Source organism: Notolabrus celidotus, chromosome 6 (assembly GCF_009762535.1).
Source record: "Notolabrus celidotus isolate fNotCel1 chromosome 6, fNotCel1.pri, whole genome shotgun sequence".
NCBI lineage: Eukaryota > Metazoa > Chordata > Actinopteri > Labriformes > Labridae > Notolabrus > Notolabrus celidotus.
Window position 1 is genome coordinate 26,569,923 of NC_048277.1, and position 22,875 is coordinate 26,592,797.

At 39.1% G+C, this 22,875-nt stretch overlaps 3 protein-coding genes across 11 annotated transcripts in view; 1 reads left to right on the forward strand and 2 right to left on the reverse strand.

Moving 5' to 3' along the window:
* LOC117813914 (cyclin-dependent kinase 17-like) overlaps positions 1-1,508 on the reverse strand; it is a 46,840-nt gene extending 45,332 nt beyond the window's left edge. Inside the window, exon 1 of the mRNA XM_034684975.1 lies at positions 1,043-1,508. The gene's annotated coding sequence lies outside the window, so the exon portion shown is untranslated. The remainder of the gene's footprint in view (positions 1-1,042) is intronic.
* Positions 859-11,749, forward strand: ucmab (upper zone of growth plate and cartilage matrix associated b). Of its 2 annotated transcripts, XM_034684977.1 has the most exons (7): positions 859-1,570; positions 4,051-4,119; positions 4,248-4,310; positions 4,397-4,492; positions 10,321-10,419; positions 10,498-10,619; positions 10,901-11,749. In XM_034684977.1, exons 1-6 carry the CDS (start codon positions 1,564-1,566, stop codon positions 10,593-10,595), a joined length of 432 nt encoding a protein of 143 aa, XP_034540868.1. In that variant the 5' UTR covers positions 859-1,563; the 3' UTR covers positions 10,596-10,619; positions 10,901-11,749. The 2 variants fall into 2 exon arrangements, with proteins under 2 accessions (XP_034540868.1, XP_034540869.1); XM_034684978.1 differs by lacking the exon at positions 4,051-4,119 and having other exon boundaries at positions 10,498-11,749.
* Positions 11,750-12,213: 464 nt separating this feature from the next.
* The window catches only part of camk1db (calcium/calmodulin-dependent protein kinase 1Db), a 32,333-nt gene continuing 21,671 nt past the window's right edge, over positions 12,214-22,875 (reverse strand). Inside the window, exons 5-13 of one of the 8 annotated variants that reach the window (XR_004631487.1) lie at positions 22,030-22,156; positions 21,690-21,765; positions 19,005-19,117; positions 16,707-16,785; positions 15,898-15,985; positions 15,602-15,764; positions 12,952-13,481; positions 12,647-12,707; positions 12,214-12,395 (exon numbers count right to left, since the gene is read on the reverse strand). Coding sequence is in view for 1 of the 8 variants with exons in the window: in XM_034684976.1 (XP_034540867.1) it covers positions 13,330-13,481; positions 15,602-15,764; positions 15,898-15,985; positions 16,707-16,785; positions 19,005-19,117; positions 21,690-21,765; positions 22,030-22,156 (798 nt within the window). In the remaining 7 variants the exon portion in view is untranslated. Of the gene's footprint in view, positions 13,482-15,601; positions 15,765-15,897; positions 15,986-16,706; positions 16,786-19,004; positions 19,118-21,689; positions 21,766-22,029; positions 22,157-22,875 lie in introns of all 8 variants that reach the window. The other 7 variants (XR_004631485.1, XR_004631486.1, XR_004631484.1 and 4 more) reach the window with 7 other exon arrangements.

Genomic DNA, 22,875 nt, shown 5'->3' on the forward strand with positions numbered 1-22,875 from the left:
TTTGAGATATAATGTATTCTCATAGTTAGCTGGATATACAAATATTCAGTCATGATGTTTTTTAGGATAAGCCAGCTATGCTCAAAAGTAGGTGTTTCATTGTGTGCATGTAGTTTGAGGATGTGTATTTCTATCTGATTTAGAAGAAACAGTGCCTGAAAATTGTAACCCACCCTTAAAAAACAACTTCTCTTTCCTTATTTTATCAATGGAGCTGTTTCTGATAGATTCTCCAATAACATGCATTTATTTAAATCAAGTAAATGGTTTGTCTTAAATCAAGAGAATCCATCTTCTACAAATAAGATCTCCGCTTGAAACATGTTGGAAATGTTAAATAAACCTTGTTTCTTCTAAATTACAACTCAACACAAGATAATTTCAAGATTTTTTTACTTAAAAAGATATTTAAGATGCGTTGTCTTAAAATAAGTCCCTCTATCTTGCTCAAGTGTTACTTGTTAAGTAAATGGATCTTAAATCAAGTGGGATAAGACATTTTGACTAAAAATGAGACTATTTCACTCAGAGTTTGAGTTTTTGCAGTGTAGGTGTTTCGGTTTTACGAGTGACCCTGTGAACTGGCGACTTTCAGCTGAATGCGTCTGTGGTTGTCGTAGTTACAATCAGCTGTTGAAACACGGAAAAAAGTAATCCACAGATACCTCTTACAGTAATTTGTCATCACAACGTGAAGATACTGTCACCAGGTATGAGTTCAGTTGAAACTGAACAAAGGGGGATCGGTGAGAACCTTTTTTTAGTAGCTGTTGTAACTACGACATCCACTAACGCATTCAGCTGAAAGTCGCCAGTTTACAGGGTCACTCTTGAGACCGAAACACCGGTGAATGAGCTCACACAACAAACGGCTGTATTCACACTGACTGGGGTTCAGTGAAGTAAACATTGCTGCATTGTTAAGCCCGTTTGTGTGAACGCAGGGTGGTGTACATGTTGCTGACCCGGGGGGGGTCAGCTGCTTTTACCCGGGGTACATTCACACTTTAAACTGTAAACAGGAACATGGAAGCACTCTCACCAGAAACGATGAGCGTTACTCCGACCGGAGTCCCCGACCTCGGAGCTTCTCCTCAAGCCGGATGCCGTCTTTCCCTCCGAGCGTGAAAAAACAAAAAGCACCGACTGCTTCTTCTTCTTCTTCTTCTTCTTTGTGGTTTCCGTGTGGTGGTTTCTAGTCTCAGGTCTCCGGTGTCGCTTATATCCACGGGCTTTTAACGTCCGGTAGCATGCCTGCGTTTACAAGCGTTCAAGTTTTTACTCTCGGGGAGAAAATAGAAAGCGTTGGACGAGGTTTTTCGTGTCGGGTTCGAGACCATGGCAGTGTGAGAGACGATGGTGATTACTGGTTGATCTCTCTGCCTGCTGACGCTGCCACCAAACACCACACAGCCGTGTCATCATCAGGGTGTCAGCCGGGAAACAGCGCCGCTCCCAGGCGACTGAGGAGAGGCAGTGAGGCTGTCTGTGTAACCCCACAGCGCCCCTTACTGGAGGATATACTGGACACATAAATATACAACCACATACTTTAAAGTTTACATGACAGGTGAGCCACATCCTCAGTATTCAGAACATCTACCCAAGTAATCTACTTCAGGGGTTCCCAAAGTCTGGGTCGGGATGAGATGTCTTCCAGAATTTTTTTTCTATCTAAAAAATAAATATTATTGTTATTATTTATTTACCTTGTTTTATGTTTGTCTTCCTTTTTGTTTGTACTGTCATTATTATTATTTATTTATTATTATTATTATTATTATTATTATTATTATTATTATTATTATTGTTATTGTTATTGTTGTTATTATTGTATATTTTGTATTTATTTATTTTTTCTTCTTTGTTGGTTTTGTATTACTTATATATAACTTGTGGTGAACAGAGAAATCATGAAAAAATGTAATAAAAAAACTTGAATGACAAAAGTGATCTAGAAATAGTACATTTTACCCATTATAGTAAAAAAAAATATTGACAAAAATAGTACCTAAACTTGAAATAACACCTTAAAAATAGAATATGTATTTAGTTTTCTGCCTTTCTTTGTTGCCAGATGACTCTTACGTTTAGAGTTAGTGAACAGTTAATTATCAAAAGCATCAGTATTAGTAGGTTAATTCATAAAGGCACAGGAAACACAGCCACATGCTCAGATAGGTAGGCTAATTTTCTGCAGACCAGTTAAATGAAGCCACATTAAATCATTTAGAGGGACAGGGGGGGTCGCGAGTCTTTGGCACCTATATTTTGGGGGTCACGGGCTGAAAAGTTTGGGAACCCCTGCTTTAGATGACGGCTGAGCCATTCCCTCAGTATTCAGAACATCTACCCAAGTAATCTACTTGACTATAATTTTAATAAGTTAATAACGTGTCCCCTGTTTGCACCTTAACATCAGTCTATTAATGTACATTTGTCAAATAAGTTTTCAGATGCTGCATGAAGTTTGAGATCACTTTTAACAACCAATCAGCTGATTATTTTCTTGATGACTCATATATTTTTCAGTTTGTAAAGAGAGAGACAGGAGCAACCTCTTCAATACAAGCTTTAAAATTATTCAAGAGCAGTATGGAAAATAAGCAAACCATCCTTCACATTAAAAGGCTGTAATTACCATTTTATTTAGATAAAAAAAAGACTTCAATCAACAGCACAGCTTCTTTTAGTCTTCTATAAACAGTTTCTATCAGCTGCAGCCTCTGCACTGCATTTTTCAGTGTAGAACATTTACAGTGAAATATACAGTATATCCTGTAGTGTATGATGTCTGCAGGTTATCATAACAAGACATCAGTATTTTCAGGATTTTTGTAACAGATTTACATCAGTAACTTTCTTGGACTTCCCTGGCCTTACTACCCGCCACATTTCACAACAAACTGCTACTGAACAAACAGGACAAATACTTTTTACTGAACATAAGATTTGCAGACTCTGTCAAATTTAATTTCCTGGTTCAATACCTGATAATATTTATTTGGTTATAGGTTACATTGATTTTCCTCCTCTTACACACTACCCTAACTGGAGTATTCTGCAACCCTGCCTTTGACTTCCTTGCTCTTCCAAAAGAAACAATCCCTCCACCTTGGATTGCCCCGTGAAACAATTTAAACATTCACTGTTTTCTGGGACACAGCCAGAATTCAGGTGAAGAGAGAAAAAAAAAGCTCCAGCAAACAGAAGTCTGCATACTTTCCGGGTGGATTTTATGCAGAATCAAGGAGAGAGAAAGCAGCCTTGTTGAGGGGCCTCCTTCAGCTGGACCTGAGAGAGAAGAAATTAGCTGTAGCTCTTGGCAGACACTTTTTTTGTTGTTGTCTGTCAGTCATGTTTTCTCTGGTAAGTGTTGATATTAACCAGGCAAGAGGAGCATATTCAGCCTGTGGTGTAATATTTAAAATCAAAACTGCTAACTCTCTTGGTAACAAATTAACCTCACAGAGTAATGATTCAATAAAAACAGGTCTGAATCCAGATGATTGGTTTCTTGATGATTTCTTGCTTCTTTACACCTTAAGACAGACTTTGCAAATTGCCATCATACTATAAAATATAATCTAAAGTACTATCATGAGAGTGTTCAAATCTATTTTTTGTCATCACTTAGCAAAAATATGAAGAGTTGAAATCATTTCTTATAATCATCAAAAATAAAGAGCATAAATTCAGTTTATATGACCTAAAATGATGATCACTTGCAGCCCTGAAGAGTCATTAGGTAATCTCCTGTATGATCAGAAACACAGGTCCTGAGAGGCTCATGCATGTACCTGACCGGCCAGGTGTCCACTACAAGCATGCTTTAACTGCAACTCAATAATAGTAAAAGTAAAAGCTTAAAGTAGCATACAATTCTCAGCACAATCCTGTTTTTGAATTTAGTCTTTTCATCAGTTCTGCATGGTCACTCCCTCCTTTTTCTCTGACATCAGTCAATATTCCTCCAAGCTCTCTCCACCTCCACATATTTCTCCTTCATCTCTCCCCCCGGGCCACTTTCTCTCAACTCTCCACACACAGAGCGTCTGATGATGTCCTGGATGTCTGCAGCCCTCCTGGCTGTCCTCTCTGTGCTTCTTGCACTTTCCTGTGAGTGTGTTTCAGGATGATATTTAACTATCAGGGGTATAGAGCGGTGTAGCTGTTTGTATATTTTGTTTTTATGATGGAGAGGTAGGCCTTATAGAAATATTCTCTGTTTTTGTACTCTTCCTCAGTGTCCCTGGAGGCCGATGCTGCAGCTGTGCCTGGCAGCTCAGGCAGCACCAAAGACCCACAAGGTGAGGAGCTGCATCATCCTCTCTCTTTATCCCTCTTTATCTCTTTATACTGTGAGCTCAGCCTCATTCTGCGGCCTCCACTGCAGGTCCAATGAAGAGGATTTTCATGAAGGAGGCTGATGCCTCAAACTTCTTCAGGAAACGCAGCAGACGAGGGGCCAAGTCTCAGGATGAGATCAACGGTGAGTTCCCCATGGGTTTATTTGAGGCAGTTGGGACAGATGGTGGGTGTTTTCTTGCACCTGTGCCTTATAATACAGGACATTTTAGTCACACAGGTAACACTGTCCTACAGTAGTGTCACTATTTTGAACTCAACTCCAAGTTGAGTTCTATGGAAGTATGAGTGATCCACTCGGTATGGATTCCTTACCCTAAAGAGCTTTTGATCCTTTCCTTTATTGATAATTTGATTGTGCACATTTTTTGTCTCAGCTGTGACCTTAAAAAATGAAACATATTCTCATAGCGAGCTAAATAATCCAGAAATGTTTACATGCTTTTGGAATGTCCTAGAAATTATTGACATTCTCTCCAAATGCACAGGATGGTGCAGACTGCTGCGGTAGCATTGACGAAAAGACAACAGAAAGATTTAAATGAAAAGTTCTGACACCATACTGCCCATTCTGAGCATAAAGAGACACTGTGTCGTCATGGAGACAGGGGGTATTATACAGCAAACCACAATGACAAATCGATTTATCTTCTTTAATGGTCAGGATGTAGAGGATAAACAAAGCCACCAGCACCTCAATTATGTCAGTCAATTTTTCTTCTTTCTTTTATCTGTCAGTATGCTTTGCTCACTCTCGATTGGAAAAAAAAACATGCTTTCAGTGATGATCAAGGTCTGTAGCAGCACCACAGTACTTAACTATCGTCTGTCTGAGTTATATAACAAAGTGTGTTAAAGAAAGCTGAACCACAGACTGCACAGACTGCACTGACACTCTGCTCAGAGAGCTTTAGACCTCATTGCATTCCCCACTCAAAGTCACACAACAGATCAAAATGCCTCGACATAATCTCAATAGTTTCACCGCAAATCTCAGACAGGAAGGTAACAACAGTGTGATGAGTTGAGTCAATTTTGGTTTAAATTTTTTGGTGTTAGTATTTGTACTGATGATCTTTAAACATAGAGTTTGTTTGGACTGAGGATTGTTTATTTCCTTTTATATTTCAGATTTGATTACAATGTGTTTCGTGTAATTCGTATCAAAACTGTTTTCACTGATCCACAACCAGTGAACCTTTAGAGACAAAAAAAATCAACTTAACTTGGCAAATTTGAAGAATGTTGAAGTTTTGAGCACAGTGATGGATAAAATTACTTTCTTTATTATATAAATGTATTTATATAATAAATATCAATAATAAAGATAATAATATAATAAGTAATAATACAAATCTTTATTATATAAAATTAATTTATGAATTCAGCATGTTGTTTTTACATTTTGAAAAGGCCGTCAGAAGGAATGTTATTGACAGCCTGAATGTTTTATGACAGGCAGATGTTAACTGTCCTGTTTACCTGGCCTGATCAGAGACCACCTCAGACCTACTCACTCAGCAGCTCTGCTTCCTCTGCAGGAGGCTGCAGCAGGAGTCACAGGGCAGCATGGAGCTGACACACACAGACACACACATGCACACACACGTTCACCTCCGAGTAGTTCAACGAATATCCCCCTCGAAAGTGTTGTGAAAATTCCCATACTGCACCATGTTTGACATTCTCAGGTGATATAGCAGCTCTGTTATGTGCAGTTCTGCCAGCAGGAAGGTGAGAGCACACAGTGAGACGGCTGCTCTGAATCCGAGTTGTATAACAGGCTGCGGCTCGGTGTGTGTGTGTATCAACAACTAGACACTTGGTGCAGCTAAAGCAGGGATAAAATGAACACAAAGCAGTAAACAGAGAGAGAAGACTGAGGTGGAGTGAGTGGGTGAGCGGCTGGGAGATGAATGAGGAATGTGCCGACACACAGCAGAGAGGGGTCAGGGAGAAGCCAAGTAAAAAGTGAGACGAATCCACTGCACTCACTTTGGAGAGCCTCTACCGCTGTTTGATGACATAAAAGCATGACACCTTACCTTCAGATAGATGAAGTTTTCAAAGTAAATAACTGATATTAGCTGTTTTAGGGGTTGGATGAGCAACTTCATTAATTTTAAGCAGAGTTTGTGACATCCAAATGCAGACATCAGACTCTAGACAAATGCTTCTGTTTGACTTTGTTTGTTTGTGGGAGTTTGTGTGTGCCGTAAGAAGCAGGCATGCTGTGCTGATGGAAGACTCCTCCCGCTGTGACATTTTCAAAGGATAAAAACAAAAATAGTGGGTAGTAGCATTCAAAATCCTTTTTGTCTAAAATATGTCTGAGTCATGAATACTGATCAGCAGCTCATCCGTGAATCTAAGTGACTTGAATTCTCAAACTAAGCTCTTCACTGCAGGCACGGACTCGTGCAGGGAATCCCAGTAAAAGGTCAAAGGTCAGGACCTCTCTGTGGAAAGGTTAGCACCTCAGCTAATGTCTCTTTCTAATGTTACTGCAGCCAGTCAGTGTGTGAGTTTCACTGAGACATGTTCAGTTCTGTTTTTTTCCTTGGGTCCAAAAGCTGCAGGTCAGAGGTCACACGCAGGCTTTGTCGAATCCTCTGCCTCATTTCTCTGTATCAACACTACTCAGAAAAATGAAAGGAACAAATTTAACTTCAATAATGTTTTACATTATTAAAATGGTATGGCTGTAGTATCCATAGAAATGTGTTTGTTTTGAAACAGGAGATAATTCAGTAACCACAATACTCAGAGAAAACATCCTGCCCACATTTGGATAAATAAGCGTACTCTGAAGAGTTCAAATCTGGTTATGAAACAGTCTCATGCCTCTATGTGACCTATAACAGCAAAGCAGACCATCGGCTCAAAGATGACTTTATCGATACAGTTATTTTAACTTGGTCAGATTCTGAGGAAGTTACTCACAGCATGCATAGAAAAAGAGCCAATGTTCACATATTCTGTTCAACAGTAGATTATTAGAATATTAATCTTTAAAGATAACACACACATGTTCAGGGCTTGATCAGCAAAGAGATAAGATATAAGATATATGATATACAGCTTTGTCCATAGGGACCAAAAGAATGAAAGATATTTATAGCTGCTTTAACTAATGAAAGTAACATAAATTCCACTCCTTATAGGGTTTTCCTCACACAGCCAGGCATGAACTCTAAACACACAAACACGGCACACTGTAATTACTTTTATGGTATGGTAGGTTTGCTGCTGTAAAATAGCCTCTTTTGAGTGGTACAGTATGTCGGTACCAAATTAAAACATGATAAATTTTTTTTTAAAACCATATCTTACACAGAGACTGTAATTTTCTAATACAATGATACAATGACATGGCACAATACAATGCGATACGAAACAATATGATCCAATGCAACACAATATGATATGTGATGATACGATACCATACATGCAATACAATAACATGTTATACGCTGCAATGCAATACGTTACAATACTTTATGATACACTACGATAACATACTAAAGAATACCATACCATACCTTAGGATACAGCATCAATACGATACCATACAGAACGATACGATACTATACGATACGATACTATACGATCATAGACTGTATAAAATATGGACGTAGTATTCGTGACGTCAGCCATCTGTTCCTCAGTGCTGTTTTGAAGCCAATCGGCGGCAGCGGCCATATTGGAAATGCGAAACTCAACCAGGCATAGTGTGACGTAAAGAGGCGGAGTTTGAGGCTCCCAACCAACAGCTATGTGTTCCCGTCCGGGAGTCAAGTCAGTCATGTCCTTATTTGGGCAAAAATTCATAATCTTAATATCTTCTGAACCATACAATACTAAACGATATGATACAATATAGTGCATTACAATTCAATCCCTAATAATATGATGCAATTAGATGCAATATGATACGAAAGAATGTGATATGATGCAGCAGTATAATACAATAGGATACAACACAATTTGCTTCGAGACGACAGGACAGGATACGATACGACATGTTACACTCTTATGTACTTGTATGGAAATTTGTCTTGTACTCTCGTGCTGCCTCCACAGTAGCATGTACTGTATATATAAGCTAAGGCACATGTGGGTTTATAAAACATTACTTGAGTAACCCTGTGTTGTCTACCAGATTGTAAAAGTTTGTACTCAAAGAAGAGGATGTGAGATGAATCCATCCTCTTTACCTGGAAGAATGGAGACAGTATTCCTCTTTTCTTCTTGTCCAGTTCATCAAGTAAAAAATGGGCTTACGATACGTCAGCTGCATTAGGAAATAATCTCTGCTGTCAGAGTGGACAGGAGGATCAATAACGCAAACAGAAACCATGTACACACATTCTTAAAACTGCTGTATGAAATTTTGTGAACTTCTCCGTTGATTTTCTTTCTTCCCATGGGAATCTCTCAGGATCGAATAAAAGCAGCAAGACATGACTCAGTAGACTTCTATGCATCCCCTGAGTGCCCAGGGTTTTATTGATACAAGCCGCTTCTTTAAATACCAGCGTCTTTATGATAGATAAAAGTGGCTTTTGTTCAGACAGTGATTCAGTTTTTTTTTTTCTTAGAGGCTGTAGTCTTGTGATGTTTAACAGTCATTGTGTTGAGCGTGTGTATGTGAGTGTATCTTATGTGAAGGTGAGCTTTGCAGTGAAACTTTGATTCCTTTTGGCATGCAGGTTATTTCTGGACTGTTCCCCTGCTATATTAATGGTTGTCCTAACAGTTTGGTAGAGCATATTAAGAATTGTAAAGTATTGGGTTTTTTTCAGCTTAACTGAACCTGACGGAGTAGACTGAAGTACATCCAAAACATTTCCAGTTTTCAAGACCAGATGTTTTGAGGCAGCTTCCAGCCTGGAAGTTGTTTGCAGTAAAAATCCTCCTTGGCGTGGAGACTTGATTGATTGCTGGATTTTGTTTCTTAGCAGAATAATTATGATGAATGCTCCATAAAGAAAGACCTAAGGAATTTAAGATAGTTTTCAAAAAAAAAAAAAAAGGCTTATCCTGCTTGCTAAGTTGCATCTCTTAAGGTAATGGGGAAAAAACAACAAAAAAACTACAAAGTTGCAAAAATGGTTAACCAAAAATAAATGCTAATGTGGTGTTGTTAAAGTAAATGTTAAAGTTTTTCCGCTAAAGATTCGATTTTAGCAACAGATTAGTTACATTGGCTGCATGTTGTTGCAGTGGGTAGTGCTGTTGCCTCACAGCTAGAAGGTTCCCAGTTTGAATCCCTGGCCGGGCAGGTGCCTTTCTGTGTGGAGTTTGCATGTTCTCCCTGTGCATGCGTGTGCAGGTTCTCTCCGGGTACTCCGGCTTCCTCCCACAGTCCAAAGACATGCTCACCAGGTTGATTGATCACTCTAAATTGCCCTGTGTGTGTGAGTGGTTGTCTGTCTCTCTGTGTTAGCCCTGTTATAGGTTGGCGACCTGTCCAGGGTGTACCCTGCCTTCCGCCCGAAGCCAGCTGGGATAGGCTCCAGCCCCCCATGACCCCTAACGGGATAAGCGGTCAAGATAATGGATGAATGGATTAGTTACATGACTGGGTATAAAAAGGGTTGAGTCTCTCCGAAGTAAAGATGAAAAGAGGTTTATCACTCAATGAGAGACTAGATGAGCAAAACGAATTTTGGGATATCATCATCTACAGTGCAAAAATGTTTTAAAAGACACAGATAATCTGGAGAAATGTCTGTACAAAAAAGCCCTCAGACAGCACTGCATTAAAAACAGACATAACTCTGTAGTGAAATTCACTGCATTGGCTAAAAATGACTTCCAGAGCCATAGTCCGTGAACAGTTAGTCACTCATCTACAATTGCAGGTTAAAACCGTGCCTGAGGCAAAGTGGAAATTTTTTTTTCTCTGATTGCAATCTGTTAGTTTCTCCCCCTCTTTTGTTTCTGCAGCTGAGCAGAGACAGATCCTGGCTGCAGACGAGAGAAAGAGAGAGTTTCATGAGGAGAAGAGGAATGAGTTTGAGAGCTATGCTGAGGAGGAGAACGATGGTATGCAAACCCTGATATATGTTATAATGTATTTGCTAAACATGCTCCTTATCTTTTAAACTTTTCTAAATCTCCCAGAGCAAGACGAGAGGACCAGAGAGAGCACAGAGCAGTGGAGGGAGTTTCACTACGATGGGATGCATCCTCCCCAGGAGTACAACCGTCACTCCATCTGAGACATAGAGGAGAGAAGTGATGCTGTGAGCTGAAAGAATATTATGCTTTAAAAAATTACAACTTAAGCTGTAGAATGAAACTTTAATCTTAAGACCATCAAACCTTGGCTGCGTTAGAGAACAGAAATATCAGCCACATTAAACCCTTGTGTCGGGTTGGATTACATAAAGTTCTTGACATTACAGTCACCATTGAAATGTGAGGAAAGCATTCATAATTGTATATCAAGAGTATATGATACTAACTGATAATATTCATTAACATCATTTTAACAACAGTGTTTTGATTTCTGAACTTATTAAAGGCCATCCAAGGGAAAGGAGACCTTTGCCTTAGACGCCTCCAGGGCTTCTACATTTTATGAATGTGAAGAACCCAGAAAGGACCATGAAACTTTGTTACTGTTTAAAAGGAAATTTTTTATTTTTTATGGGCTACAGATAAATCTTGTAATGTAAGAAAACATAAAAAGATACAAATGTGACAATTTCTTACCATACAAGACGACTTCATCGTTATAGAGAAGAAAATGTGTTAAGATTTAATGGTTTTCCTTTAAAATTAACTCAACAAATCATCAATTCACACACGTTGAATGTGACGTTTCTGATAAGTAATGTTCATGAAAGCCCATAAAGGATTCTGAAAGATGTCTTATAAACTCCAGTAACTCAAATACAAAATTACTGATATTGGATTACTGGAGTTTAGTAATAAAGTTAAGAAAGGCATGCATTGAATGGATTGGAGTAAATATTGTTTGCCGTTACTGAAGACCAAAGTGTCCTAGTTATACTATATGTGGAATGTTTTTTCTTAACACATTAACATAGATAATGTAAATATACTGTATTCAAGCATATTAACATACTTACATGTGTTTGATGCCATGATTAACATGATTAAATATATATATTTAGAACTACTTTGGATGCAGAATTGTACTAACTTTCTGTCAAAGAAGCAACAACCAGGCAAACGAGCCCCTTTTTTTAATACATGAATCTCTACAAATCCAAAGCACATTTCTTTAACAATATGTAATACATGCTTATTGAGGGGAATTCAATGCTTTATATTTTGCTTTCTGTGGGTGTTTTTTGGAGGGGTGGAAAAAAAACAGGGAAGACAAAAATAAATACTTAAGACCAAAGCCCACTGTGTTGTCGAGATTTGTATTTACACTAAAGCAAAGGCTCAAAGTCAGCACTCACCACAACATTTTTACATAATTTAATTCATGTTATGGGCAGTCTTCCCCCCCCCAAAATCATGTTGAGTGATTTAAATCAAACAGAGGAACTACAGAAGTAAACACAAAGACAAATTCCTTTTCTCCTTTTTGTTTTAGTCTCTGGAGAGAGCAGTAGAAAGAGTGTTCCTGCTAAATTCAACAGGCTGGAATGAAAGCACAGTGATTAAACACAGAGAGAGTGAGCTGTTCTCAGAGCAGCCACTTCAGGAGCGGAAGCAGAGCACGATATTACAACTACTGAACTGCACACTACTGATCTGACGATGCTGCAATGGGTGCATTTTTTCCAAAATACATTAGCATTCATATATAATTTCACACTTTTTTTTTTTTCAAGAATTGAATACTCACTTGACACAAAACTGTCAACAATGATGGATTTAATGAAAGAAAGCATCTGTCAGACTCTCCCAATGGCACATTGGAGTAACATGCAGTTTTTGGAGGATTTTCTCTCCCACTTTTCCACCATCCTCCATCAGCGCTGTTGGATCACTCTGACAGGTGGTTTGGTTAGCTTCATGCTGGAGCACATCCCTGAGAACTGGTCACACAACAACAATACGTTGTTGCCCCCCTCTGGTCAAGGAGGGCTTCACAGTCAAGTCAAAACTAATCAAATTAAACATTAATTACAAAGAAACAGCTAGTAGATTATCATATCTTTGTCATTCAGTTACTTTTTCAGTCTGGCCTAATAACACATTTACATGTTTCTGCAAGTGATGTTCTTACAAAAGTCATGATATATTGTAAGAAAATAAATAATCCAATACATAAGTGCAATGCACCGACCTCTCAGCTATCACAGCTGTGATTAAAGCACACTGTCCCAGTCGTGTTTCATGTCCACACACTGTAAAGCAAAGAGATAACACACACTGTCACTGCTGGGAGTTAAGACCCTGTGGAACTGTTGGAGCAAACATCACAGCAAATTAACAAGAGCTGTCAAAACGAGTGCAGATGATGTCACAATTATTCACCACAGCTTGAAGCTCACTGTATATTTCACTTGCATAACATGACTCCACTCAACAGTTCCAGGCAGTATATTTACACAAGGCAAACAGTTGAGCGTCAAGTGTTGGGACGCTCACAGTCAAAAATGATAGCAGCTTTAATGACGAGTTCCTTTAAGAGTGGCACTTCCAAGACCATCTGCAGGATTATCTTCCAAGACAACCAAGATCCAGGCTGAACATGGATTCCACAACAACATCTTCTGGTGAGCATCCCCTCCTCTGAACTTCCACGTCTCTGTGACAAAGAAGGCAGCAGGGGGGGTGCCATGCTGAGCCAACATAAATGGAGCTGAACCAACGCTCCTCAAATTCCTCCCCTGGTTGGCAGAAACAGGTGGGAGGATGCGGGATGAGCAAACTGGGCGACAAGTTTGAATCACAAGGCCTGGGTAGGTTTTGATCCCCATCTCAAAGCTCTGTGGTCTCCCAGCTCACTTCCCGCGGAACCTGGCGTCATTTAGTCCCAGTGTGGATGACCGTAACAGTGGAGGGGCGTGGTCTCGGGGCCTCAGCCACCACTGATGGCTCCTCTCTTATAGGAGAGGTGGCGTCTGAGTCCTGATTGTAAACTTTCACAGCAGAGGGCAAGGGGGCGATTGAAGGACCTGTGGAGGGAAGAAAAACAAACATGCACATCATTAACTGAGTTTAATTTGACTACTGAAATAAAAACAAGGTCCAGGTGAAGTCTTAATAAGGTATTGGCAACAAATCGCATGAAAAACACTGACCAGTTGTGTTTAACAATTCTTAAGAACTTCTTGTCAGATGGCCTGATAGCTTAATAGAAAGTTACTCAGCCCAACTCCTTGATAATGTTCTCATTGTCCACATGGCAGCCATTTTTCTCTGATGGGAACCTCAAATGACTTTATCTCTGCTGTGCTCCATGTTTTAAAGGTGTACCAACAGAGAAAAATGTCCATATTTTGACCCCTCACTGATTGTTAAGGAACTTAAAAGAAGATGACAAAGTGAAAATTCTGGAGACGTAGGGCCATTTCTTAAGCTAACTGAACAGTAACTGGCTAGCTACCAACAGCGAAGTAAGAACTGCTAACATTAGCATTAAATCACTTTAAAATGACTGATCTTTAGCTGTAATTGCTAGCTTATATTATAGTGTGATGGGAATTTACCACATTCCTATTGCACTGTGCAACTTTATCAACAATATTTCTACCTAAATGACTGAATACTAACTTTAGCTGATGGTAGAAAAGAGTACTAAGATGGAAAGTATGTTGCTTTGCTTGAAAATATTTCAACGTTCCTCCAGATTTTCACTATCCATTGCTTTGTAGTCTCTGATCAAATAAAAGGTAAAGAAGCGTGTGACTCGTCTGATGTCTAATTTTTTAACGTTAGCAAATATGGGATAGAGTAGCACCACACAATAGCAGCAGCTACCCTTTACCACTCTAAGGGTAATGTACAATGAAAATGGCTGCCTTGTAAATACAGTGAATTGGATAAAAGGGGTCTGACAACATTTTCAGGAGCTTTCATTTTTTACTCTAGACTGGATGAAAAAGTTCAATTTTCCTCATATTTAAATGATAGTGAAACTCCTTTAAGTTCTCAATGATAGCTGGCTCTGTGACCTTTAAAAAAACGAGTCTATAAAGTGCATTAACATATAAGCAAAACATAGATAAGAAGAAAACAAGAACCATAAACACAAAAGAGGAAGGCTTAAATATGGAATAAGGTCAATAATATATATATTTTTAAATAGAGCATTGAGTAAATCTCATTATTTACTGGAAGAAATAATGAAACATTTTACCATTAATTAAAAACGTTTGGTGCTCCAGTTAGTTTACAGCAGCAGGATTGTGTGTGTGATCCTCTCTCACGAAAAACATAGGCTATGCCACTTGTGTCACACGGCTCAACATTGTGACTCATTAATATGTGTTTAATGGCCAACAATAGAGGTCTATGGAACAATGTTATTACATTTAACAGACTGTGAGTACCCCAACAATACTGAATAAAATAAATAAAAAATAAAATAGATATCATTGCTGGTGTGAGTCTTTGTAGGAATTAAATTGTAATAAAGTAATATGAGACTTATCCATTATTCCTAATCATAGAAAACAAACTGTACAAACATTATTTAGAAAAAGAAAGAGAGAAGAATAAAAGAGAATATCTTAAAGACTTCAAGTTTAATGTCTTTGCTGTTGAAACTATGATATGTGGTTTAAGGATTAGTAAAAAAACAAGATTAAGTACTTGCTGAGTATGTGTTGCCGATTCAAGGATATTGCAATGTATGAACACAGTAAGAAGGTAATAATTGGGGCGTTGGTGGCCTAGCGGTCTAAGGCTACAGTCCTTGTCACAGGGGTTGCCGGTTTGATTCCCGGCCGCGGCCATTTGCTGCATGTCTTCCCCCGCTACCTGCTCCCCATATTTCCTGTCTCTCAGCTGTCCTATCAATAAAGACAAAAACGCCCCAAATATATAACTTAAAAAAAAGAAGGTAATAATTCTAGATGTTGTAAATAGAGATATTGTGTTTAATTAAAAGCCCCCACAGTTTGACACCAGGTCATGACCACATGTCTTGGTGTCAAACTCACTTCACTCTGTTTAACAGAAAATTACATCTGAAGGATTTTAAGCTTTGGCTAAAGTGAGGGTGAACAGAGCTGTGTAGGACTAAAAGCTGGGCATGTCTGTGTCTACAGAGGGCATCTAAAGTGTCACTCACAGTCCTTCATGGAGAGCGGGGCACAGTCCACGGACTGGCTCTTGGCTGGAGCACGGCTCGGAGGGTTGGACACAGTGTTGTTGCTTTGAATGCTGCTGCCGAAGCTGGTGCCCAGCTGCAGACGCCTCATGTGGCGAATCACAGCCGTTGCATTAAACGCTTGCTGTGAAGAGAGGGTGGAAACAGATATTTGTGACAACAAAGACACGCTACAGTACATTTCAGCAGTATAAACAGATCAAGGATAATATGTTTGAAGTATCATTAAATACTGCAACCAGGTCATTTCTGCTCACCCTCCATTTGCTTTTGGCAAAGTTTTTCCGCATCTGCCGACTGACTGACTCATGGATGTTCTTGCAGAGAGCAGTGTCTCCAGCAATCCTGCAAATGAAAGTCAAGTTCTATTAGATCAAGCAAAACTCACACATACAAACACAGAATTAACCAAATGAAATATATTTGTATGTGTTAACACTGTTAGTCATCCTCATGCTGTTTTCTTATTTGCTCAGTTTATTTTTCTATTTATTTATCTGTGATTGCTCAGATGTTTTTTTCTGCTTTCTCACTTTCTGTCACATTCATCTTCATTTCAGAGTCTGAAACCTTGTCAATGGAGGCCATTTCTCTCACTTATGATACCTGTTACTGGTGTCACATACCCACATATTTGTATTAGAACGACCACCTGCCAAGGACCCAAAAGGCCCATTACTGACTAACAGACCTATTCATATTGGCCACCTCAGCCGGAGACAGCAGCCCACGCCAGCTCACTCTCGTTAGCTTCGGCTCGGGCCTGGGAAGACATCCTAATTGTTCATTAAAGCTCCCACATTCTTCAAGCATCCTTCAGGACGCCAGCCACTAATTGGCAGCCATTTATTCAGCAGATTTCTCTCCGAGGGCTGGCGGTGCCGAGCAGAGGTGGGTTTGCGGCTTGAAGCCATGGCGACAGATGATAGTGGGAGGACATGCTCTCCATGACAAATTTGTAAGCCTGGCAATCTGCGTCATACTGCTGTTTCATTGCACCGAGATGTGAGGTTCCCTGTGATTGTCTCGTAGGGAAGCAGTGTGACGGGGGAGTAAGTTTTCTCACCATGGGTGCTCAAGAGCCTGGTCACATGTGAATCTCTTCTCGGGATCCTTCTCCATGAGGCAGCTGATGAAGTCTTTGGCTGTGGAGGGAATGGAAAATGTCAATAACACTTATTCTGCACTTTTTTTCCTTTCATAGCAAAAGACTTCAATGAAGAGTTATCAGAGCTATTGAAATAAAGATAATTTGGCAGTACTAACTAGAGAGAAAGAGGCACATTTTTGAGTCTGCACATAGTGATAAGTTTCAATAAGTTGTATGATGCCATGTAAGCCAAAAAAAGGCAGTAAAGGTTAAAACTTTAGTCAAAACATAGTAGCTCCTAATTTAGTTCCTAAATAGTCTAATATGTTCCTTTCAGTGGAAGTCTACATTGAAAGACGTGCAGTCTATGGCTATCCATTAAATCATCTCTTACATGCTTAAAAATGATGGCAAATTGATTATAGAACAATGCAACCACAGATGGTTGCACTAATAAAGTGCTGTACAAGTAACAATGATGGGCAACGCTCATCTCAGCTTTCTCTTTTCTCAAAAAATATAAAATTAGCTAAGTAAAAATCAAAAGAGCCAGCAAAGGAAACTGGAAGCTGCCTTACTGAAATAAATAAATAATGATAATAATCAGAGGATCAGTGCATAAATCGACCTAAATAGATCTGAATGACAAAAATGGCCACAAATGTTGAATGAGGATGTTTTTTTTAACCTTGTCAGGTTGCATAATAATAATTATAATAATTAAATATTATTATTGGAATATATAATTATAATAATTTATTGGAATAATTTTCCAAGACAATCTGTGATTTTCCAGGACATTTTATTTTTTCTCCCATTTTCCAGGTGTTTTCCAGTACTGGAAAACTGGTCAACTGTTTTCCAGGTTTTACAAGACGCATGGGAACCCTGAACTAATATATACTAAATGTCAAGCACCATACTTTTGCGTGTTATCAGTCAATAGTGAGTCAGCAGTGTGTCTGTAAACTGCTGATTAGCATAAGCTAAGATTTTTTATGACTCATCCATTTAAAAAAATATAAAGTTTTGCACAGATTTCCAGAATTTGGGGGTGTGTCCGGGTGGACAGACAGGCAGCACTTTATAGCTGTTTTCAAGGAAGCTTAAGCTCCGCCTCTTTTCCTGTTGCTAGGTTGATGCAAAGTTAGGTTGATTGTGCATCTACAACATGGTGACCCACCACAGTCTGCGCTCATTGCTTTGTGCTTCAGCTCAGTCAAGCTAGCTAGCTGGAAATGTTGGAACTCAGTGTTGTAAGCCAGCAGTGTTTTCAGGTAAGCTATCTAAGCAGCTAACCATCCTTGATTCCAGCTCTTCTTTTAGACACATGGGCTGCTTTCCAAATCACTTACTTCTCACTACATAATCTACTAAGAAGTGAGTCGAGTCTTAATTTACCTTATTTATCTACAAGGAACATTTTTAGCTTGTTGGGTAGAATATCAAATGTGTTGGGAGAAGGATCAAATAAAAGTTTAAATATGTGCCAAGAAACACTGACTTAAAAATAACAGGTGTGAGAGCCGTTTAAGTTTAGATATACGTTATTAACTTATCGGATAAAAGATGCAGTCATTGCTTCTCGGTTTTAAGTGACTGAAGGAAATAAAGAAAGCCAGGGACCTTTATCCTGGAACCAGGGACTTTACCCCTGAACTACGTGCGTTTCGACCGGTGGACCAAGGTTCTAAATTTAGTTCAGGGGTAGATAATATCCCGCCTAAAAAGCCCCTGCTAGGGGGATAGTACTTTTCGAAAAGCCCTGGGGCTTTTGGGGGGCAGGGCCTGCAATGCTGAATGTGATTGGTAGATTAACCGCAGTGTGTTTATTCCACCCGTCGTCCACAATAACATGACACACATCTGTGAGTCACTTGATTATTTTACTTTGTTCTATCTTTATTGTATGTGTGTGTACTTTTCAAAAGAAGAAGCTGTGATTATTCACTTGATTTAGCAGCTTTTAGCAGCTTGTAACAGTAGTCTTCTCTCAGCCCACCACGAATGCACCTCTCCTGGTGTTACGGTTTTAAAAGTGACTCTGTAATAATTGTAGTTAACACTCCTTTTGTCCCATTAGGGATCCTGTAGCTTGTTTATTTGTACTTTTGGCTTGTCTATTACTTCATACTGCCCTTTTCAGGTCTTTGTGGCTTCAATCATCAGCTACTTTATTGAAAATCAAAAAGTGTAACCTTTATTAATGATCTGAAAACAGTGTTAACACATCCACATCCATAAAAAGAAAGAAACATATATGTCATAGCTCACCAGAGTCTGATATGTCGTCCCAATACGGTGCATCAAACTCATAGTCGGCCTTGAGAATTTGTTCAAAGAGTTTGGAGTCGTTCTCGTCATAGAAAGGAGGATAACCGCACAGCCTGAAGAGATGAAAGATGGATGATTACACAACAACAACCCGTGTGAGCACACTCATCCAGCTGCTGTTAGAAATTTTTAACCCAAATCTACAAGGATTTAGTGTGGCCTAATCTCATTCACAGGCAGTTTGATTTTTCATACAGCATGCAACAGGAGACGGGTCAGAGGGATTATAGAGACTACATGAGTGCTAAGAGAGGAAAAAACAAGGACATAACAGTCTATTCTTATCTGATATGGAAGAAAATAAAAATAACAACCATAAGCATGACAACGACCAGGCAAATGGTCTTATTGTAAGGGAATCAAAATGTCTTTAAAGCTCCTGTGAGGAGTTTTTGACTGATTATAAACCAGACTGAAATTAACAGTTAAGAGTTTAAGTCTTAGGAAAGCAAATGAGAGAGGGGGGAATCCCGACCAGCGCAACAAGGACTACAGCCTCCACCAACAGAGCCAGTTAAAGGACAGAAAGCCTAAATTACAGGACAGATTCAGCAAAAATGTCAGAGGTGCCACTTTGTCCAGAGGGGCTAACAAAACCAAGACAAAGACAGTTTCTCGTAGGCGCTTTAGCTCAACACTAAAGCCATTTACCTGATTCACTTTTTGATTTTATAAAGGAAAACAGTAGCTGTGGGTTTCACTGAGACATGATTTGCTCCCAACAACAATAATTCAAAATCAAACAATTTGATGTTAAAATCTGGTTTAGTTAAATCAGTTTGGGTTTGATGGTTTGAGATTGTTTTAAGCTTTTTTAAAACAGACCTACAGTTTCTACCAAGGGTAGCAGAAGTGCCCCAGGCCACCTTTGTGATCTAACAACAGTGAGCACCAATTAGAAGTGCTCTGAAATAAAGGTTGTGGGTGCTGTCAAAGCAAAAAACAGCATTAATGGACGCAGCCCCTTACACCTTATCACCAATGTAAACATCACAGAGGCAGATTGGTGGGGCTGTCGCTCTGCCACTGAGCCAAAACAGAGGTGAAACATTGTCACTGTAAATGTTGGAAAGTGGAACGGCACCTTGTCTGTAAATGAAGCTAGCACTGTTTGTTTACATGTCATGCCTCTTGTGTTTTGTGGAATGGCACATTATAACATTGTGTTAAATCACACATCAGGACACAAACATTACCACTTTGTGTGTTCTACACAAAAATAGAGAGGCACAAAGACAGCAGAGCTTTGTTATGGCTGTGGCAGAGACAATGTTAAAAAAGGGCCACGGACACTCCAGGGTGTGGCCTAAAGATGAAAACTGAATGACAGTCTTTTGGTCTGTCACTCACTTGGCATCAGACTGAAGAGTCTTAATATGGATTTAATAAATAACATTACTTTTTTTTATACATTTATGGTCACATATGTGTGAATCCTAATTTGGTGATCATCTAATGCAGGGGTTACCAAAGTGTGGGTCGGGACCCCCTGGGGGATTGCGAGACACAAATGGGGGTCTTGAGATGTCTTCCAGAATAGTTTTTTTTTTAAGTCATCTAAAAATAGTACATTTTACCCATTATAGTAAAAAATATTGACAAAAATAGTACCTAAACTTGAAGTAAAACCTTGAAAATAGAAAACGTAATGAGTTTTCTGCCTTTCTTTGTTGCCAGATGACTTCTAAGTTTAGAGTTAGTGAACAGTTAATTATCAAAAGCATAATAGTAGGATAATTCATAACTGCACAGGAAACACAACCACATGCTCATATAGGTAGGGTCATTTTCTGCAGACCAGCTAAATGAAGCCACATGAAATCACTTAGAGGGACAGTGGGGGTCCCGAGTCTTTGGCACCTATATTTTGGGGGTCGCGGGCTGAAAAGTTTGGGAACCCCTGATTTAATACACTAAACTGAAGCTAATATCGGAATCTTACACATTGTTCATGTTAATTTTATGCTAAACTTATTTCATGTCTTTAAAAGTACTTCTTTGCCTTTCTTTGTACAGATGGTATTTTTATTTTGAACTTTTGGATTTTTGTTTAGGTTTATACATTTATTGCCCTTACTGTCTTGTTGTGTCCTTACTCTCTCTTGTTTTAAGTACCAGTGTTCCATTCACCACATCAAATTCCTTGTGTGTGCTAGCTCATTTGGCAATAAAGCTTTCTTGAATCTTGAATCTTGAATCTTAAATATTCCTTAAGAGCAGAGTTATAACTTAAACTTATAACAGTTATACCTTGACTCTGACATGTCACTGGCTGCTTCAAGAAAATGTATGTGAATGTGTGTTTTAATACTAGTGTGAATACACCTCTTCAGAATCAGTGTGAACCACCATACGATGGTCAGCATCCTAAGAGTTAGCATTTCATGCCGAGTATAGCTTCACTTAGCTAGCATGGCTGATGACTCTCTTTTGTTAATCAATTTTCATCCTGTCATTGGTTCAATGATTTTTTTTGTCAGTCTAATAACCATTTCTCCCCCTTTATATTGTTTGCCTGGTGGTTTATGGACTGAATGAGGGTTTCTAAAAAAAAGAAAGAACATCAAGCAATCAACAGAGAAGATGAGCTACTGTTGCATATTATATTTGAAAGTGAGCACTTACAGGATATAAGCGATGACCCCAATAGACCAGCAGTCCACTGCTTTACTGTAAGGCTTCTGAGCTAAAACTTCAGGCGCTAGAACAATAAAATAATACATTCAATAGTCAGACAAACTGTATGCATTTAGCAAAGAATGAAAAAATTATTATTATTCCATTCCTCGCAAACATGGCTTGAGATGAATGTGAATGTTTGGTGGTTTGCCTGCAGCAGATGGCTAAAGTCATCCTGTGGCTACTGACAGATTAGATTAGATCATCATGTTTAGCCAACTAGTGAATCTAATTATCTCAGAGTAAGTTTCCACAAAGCTGGAAAGAGCTCACAGGGCATCCTCACCCACGTATCCTGGAGTTCCACAGGCGGTGGCCATGACATCCCCTGTTCCCTCCATCTTTGACAAGCCAAAATCACTGATCATGATCTTTGATTCATCATGTGGACTGAAGTATAGCAGGTTTTCAGGCTGGAAAATAAGAGCAAAGAGTTAAAAAGCATGTCTGTGTTTGTTTGTCTTTGTGTGTCCATCTGACCTCAGGCTCTGTCGATGGAGATTAATCTCAGTCGGTAAGATATCAGACAAAATATGGAACGAAATCCCGGCTCACTAAAGAGGCTTCGTTAGTTTTACAGTGGAGGAAAATCCCTGACATTTAACCTCTGGGGGTGATCCTCTGCATGCCCTCACGTGATATGACTCACAGGGTTAAACAGCAGGGATTTCCCCAGCAGAGGAAAACGAGGGCTACCACACGAGTGGCAAAAAATTTGAAAGCTTTAAAAACAAGTGCAGAGATTTTGTGAGGAACTGTGTAGTTGTTATGGCTGTTTAAAATGCCAAGGGGGAACACAGGAGATACTCCAAACTAAAAAAAAGGACAAAAGACAGCTGGAGCACTTTAACTGTGACTATGGATGACATTTATTAGCAGAAAAGGATGATTATCCAAAATAAACAAGCTAAAACCGCAGAGCTGAAAGCAAACCACGTCAGGGTCTCCAAGGACAGAACAAAAATGGCGCACTATCTCTAAATTTAAAACTTAACTTCATAAGTATACAGTATTAAACAGAAGAGCATTACTGTTAAGTTCAACTAAGAGAGAAAATCCCTGACATTTAACCTTTGAGGATGATCCTCACAAAGAGCTACAGTAATATCACTCCTACAGGTTAGATGGAAGG

What these genes read in the sequence shown, in the direction of transcription:
- ucmab (XM_034684977.1), top strand. An exon ending in TGTGCTTCTTGCACTTTCCT is followed by an intron (nt 4,120 to 4,247) that starts GTGAGTGTGTTT and finishes ACTCTTCCTCAG; the next exon opens with TGTCCCTGGAGGCCGATGCT. An exon ending in CAGCACCAAAGACCCACAAG is followed by an intron (nt 4,311 to 4,396) that starts GTGAGGAGCTGC and finishes CCTCCACTGCAG; the next exon opens with GTCCAATGAAGAGGATTTTC.